Genomic DNA, 14,413 nt, shown 5'->3' on the forward strand with positions numbered 1-14,413 from the left:
TAACAGCGGTCATTCGCAGTATGGTGGGGAAAGCGTTCAGTGGAAACAGTAAAGAACAACAGGGCTACAGGCAGGGTAGAGGAACCTAATGAAATGGTGAACAAATTGTCTCACTTTTCTCAAGCAAGGAGCACGCTGCTATTTTGTTCGCTGATGACATCTAGAATAAATCCCCCTGCTAGGTGTGAAAAGCCTTAGCTCCTGCTTACGTCCAAGTACAAAACCGATTACAAACAAATGTACATCATTGTACACTCATGATGGGAATATGCGCTGCTCCACACAGAGATGAATGCAATAATAATATTTTTTTAAATTTTTTTTAAAATAATTTTTAAATATTTATAAATATTTTTAATTTAATTTAAATATAAATATAAAAATTATAAATATTTTTTTTAAAAAGGATCCATATGGCAGTTTGGGGGTTATTTGCTTTTCAGTAAAGTGGATATTGATGGTAGATCTGCAGAGTACCTCCTAATTTCAACAAGTGGCATGCAAAATTAAGTTTGATATTAAGATTTTTAATCAAAGTAAACCAATTTTTGGAAAATGACTAATGGTTACACATAACCCAGATCTCTTGATTCATTAATTTCTTGAAAAAGTGACGGAAACATTTGGACAGAGACCAAAACATTAATATCTAGGAAAAACTGCACTGACAGACTTGTTTCAAGCATCAAAAATATATCAGGCTTTCCTACACTCCAGAACAAAATCTTCGTCAGTCACAGTTGACTGTGCCACACAATGTGCAACAAAATGTAAAAAACAAAACAATGGAAAAAAACCCCCGAAACAAAACCCAAACCTCCCAAATCCCAAATGCAACACTCTTAAGCCTCCTTATAGACTCTCTGTGTATTCCATTTTAACTAGATATTCAAAACTGACCTTTAGAATACCTATTTTCAAAGAGAAAAATACCGAAAACTTCCACTAATCGCCGGCAATTATATGTAAAGAAAATGCATTTAAATGTTGAGCTATGAGAAGGGCAGGCAGGTTTAAGCCCTGTGCACATGGCAGGCAGCTGCGCAGTGAAGCCTGGCTGCCCACGGGGTCAGAGACACACAGCCACGGTCTTCCCAGCCAGGTCAGAACCCCAGGACACCAACCCACCAGTCCACACCATGCAGCTCTCCACGACTTTTAACCAGGGCATCTCTGCAGGCAAAAGATGTCAAAAATTAACAATGCTATAACCTTCTTTCTTCACTGCAGAGACAGTCCTTCATAGCAGTCAGGCAACTGCGCTTCAGAGACCCGGGACATAAAGAAGTAGCACAGGAGAACACAAATTCCAGATCAATTAACTAAAACAATTGAGTTCTCCCAGCGCTTGGATTGCACAGCTCTGCCAATATCATGTCATACGTCACCTGCTAGCATAAACAGTCTGAAATTTTTCAGACTGAATAGCACTCAGCTTTATCTGTTAGCTTGGAACAAAAAGCCAGACATAAACTGAACACAAAATGAAAGCCAGTGTATGGTGACCAGGATTAAAGCCAAATTGTCAGAGATCAAAGCGGTAAAAAAATGTGGTTTATGGATAATGGATTCATCTCCGTTCCGATAATTTTCATAGAATAGTATCGAGTTCAAAAGCAGCATTTCATTAACATCTGTCAAGTATACAAGTGTGTGAATGAAAGATAAGTAGGATTAGAAAAAAACAGACCACAATAAACTAAGAATCTATTTCCAACTCTTTATCAGCCTCGATTAGCTAAATGGGAAAGAGCTGAAGCCAAGCTCTAAGAGAGACAGTGGTAAGTTCTGAAAATGTGTGTCCTCTGATAACATAGCTTTTCTTTCCAAACATACATATAAGGTATTAGTGCTGAGGATCACTTAGTAAGTCACTTCTTTTTTCCACAAACCCAAAAGTTTCAGATTTTATGTTAAAACATAGTTTATCATGTTATTGATTGTGTTAACTGGAACAACAAGTTGCTTAATATCCTGACAGGTAAACTGCCTTTCTTCCAGAGAAAAACCCAGCCCTTCTTTCTCTTCTTCAAGTAATTTTGATTTGAAGTGTCTGCAGCTACAGTAAAATAACTTCTCTAGACTTCAAGTGGACTTAAAACAAAAAAGCTCAACAAAGTACATGTTACAAAAAAGGGATTTACAGTGTGTTTTTTTAAACTTTGGGGTTTGGTTGTTGGGGTTTTTTTGGTTTTGTTTGTGGGTGTGTTGTGGGTTGTTTGTTTTTTTCAACAGTAAGTCATACAATATCCAAGTCCTTCAACAACTTTAGATTACTTCATTTTCAGCAAAACTTGACAAAGATTTCTAGATTTCAAACATATTACATGGTGAGGTGTTTTGTGCAAATAAAACTGATGGGTTGAAGGACAGAAACCCAATTTAGTACTGTTACTAAAGCAGCATACAGTGTGTCTTCAGCCACGCTATTAGTTATCAGAGAACTCACACAGGTGAGCGACAGAAAACCTGACTGAAATAGTTCTAAGTTCAGCAGAACGTAAGATTTTATCTGCATTTCCTTCCTAAAATAGACATCAAAAAAGAACTACAAATTATGACAAATTGTAAACTTACTTCAACATGTTACAATAAATTGAACCAAAGCAACTACCTGTAGTCATCACTCTGCTTCCAAAGTTTAAAAGGACACCAAGTCCCTCAGCTGATGGAAGATGCTGGCAAAGAATAGGTTGGGAGCACTAACACTCTTTTCAAATAGAGTACTGTATTCTGAAGGGTAGGGAAATATTTTCGTCGGCATTTTATTTTATTCCACTATTTTATTTACATAGTAAAAGTCAAATTCTCATTGAGACTTAAGTAGAAAAAAAATGTTCTCTTCTATCACGTGAACAAATGTTACAGATCAAGGTGAGATACTAGTTCTCAAATAATGACCAATATAAATCAGGAAAAAATAACTCGGTTCACTACCTATGGGTTATACTTCATCTTGTTTAATAATCCCATTTTAAGAAAAAAACAAGTTTTGAAAAACTTTATTATTCGTACAGTAATTATGTCTAGTTAAAAAAAAATGCTGTTTATACTTTTTACTGAAGCCAGATTTCACAGATCTCAGCTGACAACTGGCTATTAAACATACGTTATTTTTCATTTCCTATTAAAAGGAGAAGAACTATGTGAATAAAGGCATGTAAATATGCAACAGTTTGAGAATGTATAGCTAATGCATTAATATCTTGAGATGCCAGTGAATCTCTCCCAAGAGGCAGGTAAACTAACTGCAATGTGAAGAATAATTACTTATCTATTTCAGAGATTTCCTACAAAAATTTTATAGCTAGTGACTTAACCTGTGAACACATGCATTTCTAACTATACCTGATCCTCCCAGGGACATACAACCAGTTTCTCAGGTGTTATGCTCTTATGAGTCTAGGGGAGCCATCCCCCTGCTGTGATGCTCAGCTCTTTGGGCAGGCATTTTAAAACCTACTGCCCAGGGAAACTGGAGACTTCTTTGCCATGGGACACCTAATTGCTTATTCAAACCACACAGCCCTTTTCCTCCTCCCTCCCTACTACCTTATTATTTTGTTACAATTCCCCAGAGGCACCATCTACTACTTCAATCAATTGCCAAATGAGCTACCTCCAAGCAGAGGAAGTAAAATTTCAACTATGGTAATCTGAAACAATTTGATATACTCTGGCGAACAGTGATGAAAGAGCTACTCAAGTGTTATGAACAACAAGCAGTTTTTATCTGAAAAAGTCAGTGGCACCATTTAACTCTTCCAACATTGCAATTCTTATTTTGAGAAGCATCACTGAAAACAGCGGAGTACTGCTCAGCAGAATTTGCCCACGCTGTTCTAAAGAAAGGCACAAAAACGCACAAAACGTATCCAAAATTTTAACAAACATATGGAAAAATACTGACACTTATCACCACAACTGAAAAATACTCCTCTACAACGCTCTGAATACCTTCTCCAATGAACAAGATTATTAGGTTACAGAAGTTAAAAAACCAAACCAAAACAAAACAATGGAATCTTTTTCTTCACTTCTCGTTCCTTAAACTTGGTTTAGCTCGTTAGCAACCCTTAGTTTATTAGTGCCCTCTACAACCTACATCCAAATTCTTTGGATTAGGGAAAAATATTTGAAGAACATCAAGAATAGTAAGTGTAACAGAAGAGAAATAAAGTATTAAAGACAGAGGAGAAGACAAAAAAATGGGGAAGAAATGCAGAAAAAAATAATTTTAATGCAGAAAGAACAGATGGCATTAAAACTGATATCTGGAAAATCCATTAAGACCTCAAGAGTATCATTATTTGTTATGTGAGCATACAGCCTGCAGACTTCAATCGGACCATTCCCGTGAGCATAATGACACACATACAAGCTTGCCAGGTTAGTTTTAATATTGTGGATAAAAGCCTATATCCTACCTCTACCATAAGCATTTTCCCATCTACACCTATATTTTCTGTTCCTGTTTAACATCTACTGATTAGACAACATAAACATGTACCCAGTTATTCAAACAATTCTGCACATTAAAATGTGCTAAGAGTAAAATCACCAAGGCAAGTCTATCTTATGCTTTCATTAATGAAGCTTGCTGAACACCTGAATTCAATTTTTGTTAATGTAAAACAAAATGGCTTAATGTTATTAAAATGAAAAACATTGTTGAGATAAGGTAAAAACTACATCAGCACTTTGCTTAAATTAGTGCAATGAGACAGAATTTGATGCAAGAGACTACTTAGGATTTTTCCTGTAGAAGGGAGACACTTATTTCACATGAAAGGAGGGATCAGGAAAGGAAGGAAAACTCTCCCTATTCCTATTCTAAAAATCCACTGCACAAAGGGGGAAAAAACCCCCAGCCAAACAATAATCTACATTCCCAGTACACAGCTGCTTTTGCAGGTCCCCAGTATCACTGTTTTAAATAAAAATAAAGCGTGGTAGACCTTCTCTGCAAACTGTCATCCGCTGTTTCAGTTTCATTTTGTGAGTTGAATTTACATATGAGTTATTTGATACTAATCCTTGTTGGAAGTGATGGGAAATGTTCCTTCAAAGTTTTAACCTGTGACAACCCTCCTCGTCACTTCCGAGTCCAGATAGAGGACATGAACTCCTTTCTCTACAGACGTACTTTCTGGTAGATGACCACTTTTTCAAGCAAGAGCTCATACCTCAGTGATACGATTAGTCTGAGGTATTTTATTGGTGCCATTGTGTGCCACAAACTCATCTCCACACCCAGAGCCTGAGGGATGGATTCTCCTGTTACACACATTTTGACACCCTGGAAGATTTTAATAGGTTTACCAGGCACCAGCTGTGAGCCAATCTATCTTGCTGGCAGCCAGAAGTACCAGACTGCTTTATGTTTTCCTTTTCTTCAGCGTCCAGGTAATCTTTGTTTTTGCAATTTTTTGTGAAAGTTAACAGCATCAATCATGCATCAACAGCAGAGACATGTGGCAACAAGAACAGTGAGCTGCCAAAAGCAAAGAACTTCCCACCAAAGAAATCCTTCTTACCAACCATCTATTCAAAAAGAAAAGAAAGAGAGAAAGAAAGGAAGAAAAAAACCCAACCCACAAATGCACCCACAAACTAAGGTCCCCCCAGCCCCGTAGCTGCTGGGGACCTGTTCTATAGTCAAGCCCTTTCACATTTCTAATCCCCAACACTATCTTTGGACCCAGTAATTTCTCCTTTGTTATTAAGGATGTAGTTATTCGTAGCTGTGTGTCACAATGGAGAAGTACTATTGTAGCTTTATTATTTTGAAAAGATTTTCTCTATTTACAATGACTTTGCATTGAGAAATACTGAAAAGGAAACAAGCCACATGCGAAGACTTCCAGTCTGCTTTTCACCGTGCAATGACAGGTGCTAATTCTGTTGCAATCCCTACTAAAGGTACTTCCTTCATACAGTATCTCCATTTCATGCTTTACTAGGAGGCACTAAAGTGGCTAAAAAAAAATCTCACCCTGTAGATTGTCTCATACAGTTCACAAATCACCTATCCCTGTACGAAGAGCAGCTTGCTTCTGAGACAGGGCTGGACAGACAAAATCATAGGTAGTAACCTCCTGATCAATAGCCCACAGCGTAGAAATAAAAATCTACCCATGCCCATATGAATTTTTTCACTGAAGACTGGATTAAATTCAAAATAAGCATGCAACGAAAACATAGGGAAAAAGAAAAACAAAGACTACAAGGATAATGCAAAACAAATTATCTATTATCTTCAGCTATGGTTGATCCAATCTGTCAATCTCAAATAAATGAATAAGAAAAATAAGAACATAATTAGCTCACCAGGTATACAATTCAGACAAAATATCACAAAGGATGAAGAGATCTCTTTTTCCACTAAGCTGGACCATCAACTTTAGAATGGGAAAAATCAGTGAAAAAGTGATCGGGATTGTACCTTCAGGCACGATTCACAGCCTGCACACAACACTTACTTATAGCCTATAGGAAACTTCTATTCAAAGACACTGCTGAGGTGGCAACAAGAAAAAAAACGGAGAGGTTTCCTAAAAACACATTTCAGCAGCCAGTAGGAAAGACTCCTTCAAACTAGGTTAGATATCTTCTGTTACTCAGACTAAAAATCTTTCATTTGATGGGAAGATTCAAAATGGTTTTTCTCCAGTACCATCATTCTTGTAAGTTCGGTTTATTTTATAAGTATTTATCTCACTGTGTTGCCATCCTTCAAATTAAACACATCTCTCTCAATGTATTCAGAAATACATACACATCTATTCTCTTTACTCACCATTTATGTCAGCATGTATTTTAAGGGCTGTTGCGGAGACAAACACTTCTGTGAATCAAAGACCATTTATTTTTTTTTAAAAAAAGAAAACCTACCTTTAATATTTACCATGAAACTGCAATTGTGTAATGCAGAAATCCAGATTCTTGACAGGATCATGAACACCATAATGAGTTTTAGAGGAATACAATTACCTTTGCAGCAACCATAACTTGACTAGTAAAAGCCTGTTTCATACCCATAAAATAATTAAAAAAAACTTAACGACTTCTTTGAATGTTATTTTTGTATGACAATCCAGATCTTCTGCTAATCCCACTTGTTCACAAAACCAGTACGCATTTCTCTCTCCTAAAACATTTCAGGAGTTCTTTATCTATTGAACTCAACAAACAGAAATCAAAAGTAGGACCTAAGGTATTGCAAAAAGGTATGTATGAACTTGTTTTGAAGTATTTATTAAAATACTGATATTTAGGATTAAATTAAAGTCAATCTCAAGCTCATTCTTCACATCTAATTTTAAACTTTTGTACAAAATTCCAGTGACTTTATGTGAACATTTTATTTTATGACATCTTTATACCGTCTATATGCAGCTGGTTTAATGATAAACAGTGAAGTTAATGTGTGGCATGGTGATATTAGGTAACCGAACACAAAGGGGACACATCCACCACAAATTAAATACTCTGCCAATTAGTCTTAACTCATTTAAGTTCAATGTATTAGCTCATATGTGTACATCTCCGCCTCTGCCCCCGTAACTTTATTCAGTTACATGATGTTGTCAATTAATTGGTATAGATGTAATAGCTGAAGCTATTTAGACATTCTACCACTACACTCCAAAAGAATTAATTAATTTTTCACCGAACAAATTCACCTAGAGGACTCAGGATGGCCCCAAGACCCCCAGAGTCACAGTAACAAGACAATCACAAGGCATTTTGCAGAACGCAGCAAGTTTGCCCTGTCTGCGCACGGTTTGCTCAGTACTAGACAGCTCCGAGCCAAAGGCCTTCAGCCACGCTTGTGCGTATCCCAGCTCCTTTGCATTTCAATGGGAAGATATGGTTCTATGTTGCACACGTTTTGCCCACAGTTCTCCACGTGGACATTTTCTTTTTTTCATAATGGGACAGCAGATAGCAGAGTGATTTAGTTGAAATATTTGCTAGAGCTATATTTATAGAGTTAGAGCAAGAGGTCTCAAGCTGGGTGAGACCAGAGATGCATAACAGGTAGAAAAAAGCTGTATTTCTACGCAGGGATGACAAAAGCCTACCATTTAGCAAGCAAGAGAGAATAGCAAGATTCAGAGCCCAAGCCAATTAAGCGTCATCACTTCTTTCCATCTGGCAGAGAGACTGCAAAAACACTTAATTAAGAAATTTGATCTCTCTGCCACATCTGAAATAATTCAAACTTCCAGCATTTTCAGCCTGTATAATGCAGCCGTACAAACAAAGATAGGCTATGATGTGTCAGGTTAGTGTTAAACTGGCACTGGTGTAATGGGGGCACTCCGAGGCTGTAATACAGGGACTGATCCTAAAGAACTCTATACTGCACAGTGTGATGGGGATACATGCATTTATGGCAAATTAGAATATGACCTAACCTTTTATTTATTCAGGGGCTTAACATATACCACAAACATTCACAGCTGTAGTTCTCTCCGAACACACCATGTTAAGCTGGAGCAAATTCAAAGAACTCTATTCAAAGAGTTATCCAGAATAGAAAGGGAAATGTTTGTGGAGGGGAAGTATGTAAAAATTTGTGTAAACAGCATTGAGTTTCTTTACAACAATCATGTATTTCAAAGTTGCAATATAAAAGTTACTAGTCACTAACCAAAACAGATACTGCTGAGTGGCTACTTGGCCACTTCTTACAAGAAACCTACTGATTTTGAGTTATCTCTGTAGATGAACAGTAACTATATTCAGAAAGCTTCCTTATTAGATGGCAATGTATTTTGTTGGGGTTTTGTTCCTTTTTGGTTTTTTTTGGGGGGGGGGGGTTGTTTTGTTTTGTTTTGGGTTTTTTTTTTTTGTTTTGGTTTTTTTTTTTTAAACTTTAGGACATGGTGAAACATAGCCTGTAATATGCCCCTTCAGCTGAGCAATTTCTAGGTGAAGTCAAAGCCAACACTCACAACTGCTAACAAACAAAGCCCACTGCTTTACCTTGAGGGTGGTGAGGCACTGGCACAGGCTGCCCAGAGAAGCTGTGGATGCCCCATCCCTGGAGGCGTTCAGGGCCAGGTTGGATGGGGCTTTGAGCAACCTGGTCTGGTGGAAGGTGTCCCTGCCCATGGCAGGGGGGTTGGAACTGGAAGATCTTTAAGGTCCTTTCCAACCCGAACCAGTCTATGATATGCCCCAGAACCCCCAGTGGCAGGTTAAAGACCGCAGCTGTAAAACATTTCACCACTTAAAATTAAAACAGGAACCTTTTCACAAGAAGGTAAGTTTTCAGGGGTGTCACATACATTTAAATGTTAGCAAACAGCAAAATTAATAAGCATGTTTCAGATATCTATTAGCTACATACTATAAAGCCACTCAAAAAACTAACCTCTCCACCTCAACCTGCCTTTCCAAATGAGACAGAAAAGGAAAAAAAGAAGTTATCAATTGAGAACATTCCCAATTATAACCTTCTAACTCTAGAAAGAATTTACCCACTACAGGCTTACCTTTATTTGGTGCTGATTTTCTCACAGCAGCTACATGGTCTTCAGAGATAGCGAGACGCCTTAGCACATCAGCCAGCGCTGCTTTTAGCACGGTGATTTCATCTTCTTGTTGCTGCACTCTCAGCTCCAGGGCTGAAAGGCGGTCCTGGACATCAGATGTGCTCGCAGCTGAGATGCTGTCATCTGTACAGCAGGAAAGCAGAGCAGAAAGAGGCATTCAACTGTTTTGTTCTAAACTAAAAGCCACAGAAAGAAGTATGTACAGCACGAGCATGTCCGACCCATCATTTTCAAATACTGAAGACATTCAAACAAGCATGTTCAGGCAAATAAGGAATGGATATTAAGTTAGACACATCAAATTAATGCTTCAAGACAGAAATGTTACTGATCATTAGCTAAGACAGAAGGCTTAAGGAGCGTGGCCCTATTACCATCATAAGAGGCAATGTGTTTTCTGTTAAAATAGCATAGAAAGAAAAACATGCTTACCAGTAGAAGGAAGACTGAAACAGCTTATTTAAATAGCCAACTGAATTATCTAAAAAGCTATAAAACTGCGGTAAAATTTTGCAATATATTCTTTTGGAACTGTTGAAGAATTTTAACTATGATCCTTAATAATAAAGCAAGTTGTAAAGTTAAAAAAAAAAAAAAGCCACTGTTGAACATGCAAGTATTGCCACTTGATGCAATTAGGTCATGGCTAACAATCTCAATTTAAATGGTCTAGATCAGAGTTCTTAACTTCAATTCCTTCTCTAACTTTCTTCACATCACCACCCTGTATGTGCCAAAAAAGCATATGGCATTGTAACATTTGGCCTGAAGTGAACAGAAAATAAATATGCTACAAAAAAGGTTCCAAAAGTCTGTCTGGCCACACAGAGATAGTTTAGCATTAAAGGCGTAACGCAGCCAAATCTATTCTTCAGCGGTAAGAAGGAAATTACAGCTTCTGCGTACTCTTTGCCTTTGACAGTTCTTTGCATTATTTCTGCCAAGCCAAAATAACACGTAACAGATTTTTGTACTTGGCTGTTCCAATAATTCACAGGCCAACTGCATTAAAAAAAAAAAAAAGCCAACAACACAAAAAGTAGTAGAAGAAGAAAAGATCATAAAATAATTTGTTGCTTTATCACAAGGTACCAAATTTCTATTTCTTATCCATTTTGGTTTAGCCTTAGTGAAAAGTCAGGAAGTAACTTCTAATACCGGTTTACAAAATTTACTTGTATTACACAAACAGACAGTATAAGTCCATATTCTATGAAATACATATAAACAGTGAATTTACATGTAAGGGTAAAATAGCTGGTATTACTACCGCGATTGTATACAATCTAAACTTTAGTTCACTAATCTCATGAAGACATACCAAGGGGAAAAAAAAAAGTTAATATAAGCCACAATCCTTAATCTTTGAAATACTTGCATAAGGGCACTTCTAAAATAAATGTAAGCAAAAGAAACACTAAGACAAGCCCCTCCAATGAATAATTATGACACAAGAAAGAGATTAAAGATTAATTAAAGAGATTAACGCCAACTTCCATTCAGTTAAAATGCGATACTTGCTACGGAAAGACCAAGAATTGAACCAACCAAAATAAAGAATCACAATAATACCTTCACAACACAAAATTCCTACAAGGAATTACAAAACAAACTATTATTAGTAGTGAAATGTACTCATAACTATTATTAAACTGAAAGCAATGATTAAGATTACATTGATAAAACAACTCCTACAAGACGACAGCTTTGCATATTGGTTTAACTCACCATTTGGTTAAACCAAAGCAGAAGTGTATCCCTTCATGGTTAATACTGCATTAATTCAGGCTAATAAATAAAAAGAACTGCAGGGGAATTAATAAGGCATGTAATCAGACTGAGATCTGGAGACAACAGATCAGAACAACTCTGAAGAAAACACTGTAGTATCACCAGTCATAACTGTACCTCCTATATACAGAAATATTATTTTAACAGCTCTACAGGCCAGCATATCCAATGCTCTCTCAAAGGTACAAATCCAGACCAGCGACAGCTACCCCAAGTCGATAAGGACTGTTAAGATTCTTTTATTAGCATCCTCATTTTCAAAACATAAACCTCTATCTGTTTTCAGGAGCTAGTAGAAGTTCCTACAAGCACACATACCTATGCAGCATATAAAAAGGAACTAAGGTAAATTTACATTAATTCATGAAGAAAAGCTTTTACTTTAGAAAAGTAAATGGGACTTAAAAGAAGTACCATGTAATTAATACTTTTGCTATCCTTACAATATTAGCCTTTAAATATATGCAGTGGACCAGTCAAAATGAACACTGCAGAAAATAATTACAAGTTTCAAAACATTATAATCTTTATAACTTATCTTACACCGGGTAGCAGTCCGAACAGAAGAGAAAAGTTTGACATTTCTTTAAAGAAGAAAAAAAGAAAGAAGAAAAAAATGAAAGCTTAACTTTTTTCCTTTATTGCCTGCCAAAGTCTTTAATTAATGAACTATTAAAAGGTCTTATAATGGATAAATTATGGATTAATTCCCATGCTGGATAAATATACAGCAGATCACTACAAAACATTTGTAAAAGGAATAAGTAACTACGTCAAATCATCATTTTAGAAGCCAGACTTTATTGTGTTCCCTGTGTGAAGTCCAAATAATAGTAATTACCAAACCAGGAAAGCCCAGGAAAGCCTCCGCTCTTGGTCTGTCTCTCTATCAGCACAGATGCAAGTGCTCACCCCGATGGGGCATATTTTTTTCTCCACCAGTTACTAACATTAACTAGACTGTTTCTGCTGGACCTCAGCACCCCAAAAACCCTCACGCCGCAGATGGCTTCTGCAGCTCCCGAAGCCACAGTCAGTAATTAGGAACTCCAAAGGAGAACGGGAGAGCAAATCTTTCTGCCCTGGAAGGGTGAGTTGCAATGCTTTGACCTCCCCCATGTATCAAATGAGATTGTAGAGGAGCTGGCCAACGTTCACCTCTGTGACCTGTGCTACAGAGGCTTAAACCCTAGACAGGGTATGGAGAGCCAGAAGGACCCTCAACTTCAGCCCAGCACCTTGTCAGAGGTCATAGCTGTATAGATGGGGTGTGAGTAGGACACCAAGAAGGTTAAGCCATTTCGCTGATTCAAAAATAGGCAAAGCGATGGGTTATGTGTGTACAATGAGCAAAAAGACATTTCAAACCACCAGTGGCTGCTCTGCAGAGAGGGCACACGAGGCACAGCAACTGAAAGAAGCCAGTAGTAAGAAGATCACTAGGAAATCAAGAATATTTTGGTTGATCAACGAACACAGTAGCACACTGGGAAGATATTTTATTGTTCTTTATCACTCTACAAAAGCAGCATCTGTTTCAAGTGATGACAATCATCTATTACCCTGGCAACTGTTAGAGGATTAAAATGAATGATTCCCAACCCAAATACCTCACCCATGACAGCAAATATTCAACTGAAGTCCAACATGCCCTTCTTGGCAATGTCTTGAAAAGTCAGTCAGCTAGGGATTAGCTTAGAAGAAGATGCTGTGAAAGTAAACACAACTGCGATCATTTTGACAAATCTGCACATTACAAAACTGTACTTTTTTTTTATAGAAGTTTTCAAAATCTCTTCCAGATTTCTTCTTCTGTTAAAAATACATTATTATAATCTAAAGAACTATTGCAAAAGATGTTTGAACTAAAATCTCTCTTCAAGGGCATGCCCTTCTCCCTTCAGGGGGGAAAAAGCTCTTAAACAAGTACAAAGTCAGTCACCTGTGAAGAGAAGTTAATCTCCTCCCCTCCCCCTCCTCTTTTCCCACTTCCAAACATCTTGCCATCGTGCTGTCTCAGGTATCTATCCAGACCTTCCATGAGCCACTCTTAATTTACAAAACCAGAGGAAGATTTATATATTTAGAGAGGGAAACTTGTTAAGGGAATATAGCAAGAAATCTGCAAGTGCAGTTGACCATTCATTCACCGAATTAATTTTAAAAAGACCTTCTTAGTTATCTGGTTATTTTAATTCCAACCAAGTATCATAGTTTCTGATGTGTTGGTCACATTTCCCAAGCTGTCCATGACCTATGCCTTCAAAAGAGCCACTGGGAACAAGATTCACTGCAAAAAAAGCATCATCTGCTGCACTTGCTGGTAGCGGATCACAGATGTGGATCTAAGGTCCTTCAATCTTAAAAAGTGGTTTAAGATACGAGTATTGACACTCAAATGACAGCAAAAACATGCCAGGCCTAAACATACAGTACTGTAACTTCCAAAAAGATGTCTTATTATTTTATCCTAGTCCACTACTTTGATTTTTAATTTTAGCCGTTAAAACATCAGTTCTTCCTGCTTTTACAGTAAGCACAGATGTGTATGGGATGCTTGTATTCAGTACTCATGAGACATCTGGATGATCCTAAAAATGAGGGTTCATTTTTTACCGCCAGTGAACAGCACTGAACAGACTCATTAAGCCGCGTGGGACCCCTCACAGTCATGTGTCAAACCACTCCCAGCAGAACACACAAAGCATCAGCTCAAACTACCCCTTAGACTTTGGCCAGGAACTTCAAAAACGGGTATCCAGCACACAGTGATGGTACTTAACAAACCTCCCAACCCATGGATCACTCCTCACCTCACATGTCACCAATCAGGCACGTGAGCATAAAAGCATTTGAAAAGCATCATCCTTTATCGCTCACTGCCTGTGAGAAATTTGAACTGACTACATTTGACAAAAATATATCTTACTACTGAACTGCCTACGCTGGGGCCCCTCAACAATTCCAGACCAACCATTATCACTCCTCTGAGTCAATTCCTCCCAGCCTCGACTAAACATAAGGGCTTCGTTTTACACATAAGCAACATTTCAGAA

The 14,413-nt window shown here is 37.5% G+C and overlaps 1 protein-coding gene across 7 annotated transcripts in view; it reads right to left on the reverse strand.

The window, feature by feature from the left end:
- The window catches only part of EML4 (EMAP like 4), a 163,030-nt gene that overhangs the window by 64,095 nt on the left and 84,522 nt on the right, over nucleotides 1-14,413 (reverse strand). For all 7 annotated transcript variants that reach the window (XM_055816123.1, XM_055816127.1, XM_055816126.1 and 4 more), the window contains one exon: nucleotides 9,507-9,689. In XM_055816123.1, the coding sequence (XP_055672098.1) occupies nucleotides 9,507-9,689 (183 nt within the window). The remainder of the gene's footprint in view (nucleotides 1-9,506; nucleotides 9,690-14,413) is intronic.

Source organism: Falco peregrinus, chromosome 11 (assembly GCF_023634155.1).
Source record: "Falco peregrinus isolate bFalPer1 chromosome 11, bFalPer1.pri, whole genome shotgun sequence".
Taxonomy (NCBI): Eukaryota; Metazoa; Chordata; class Aves; order Falconiformes; family Falconidae; genus Falco; species Falco peregrinus.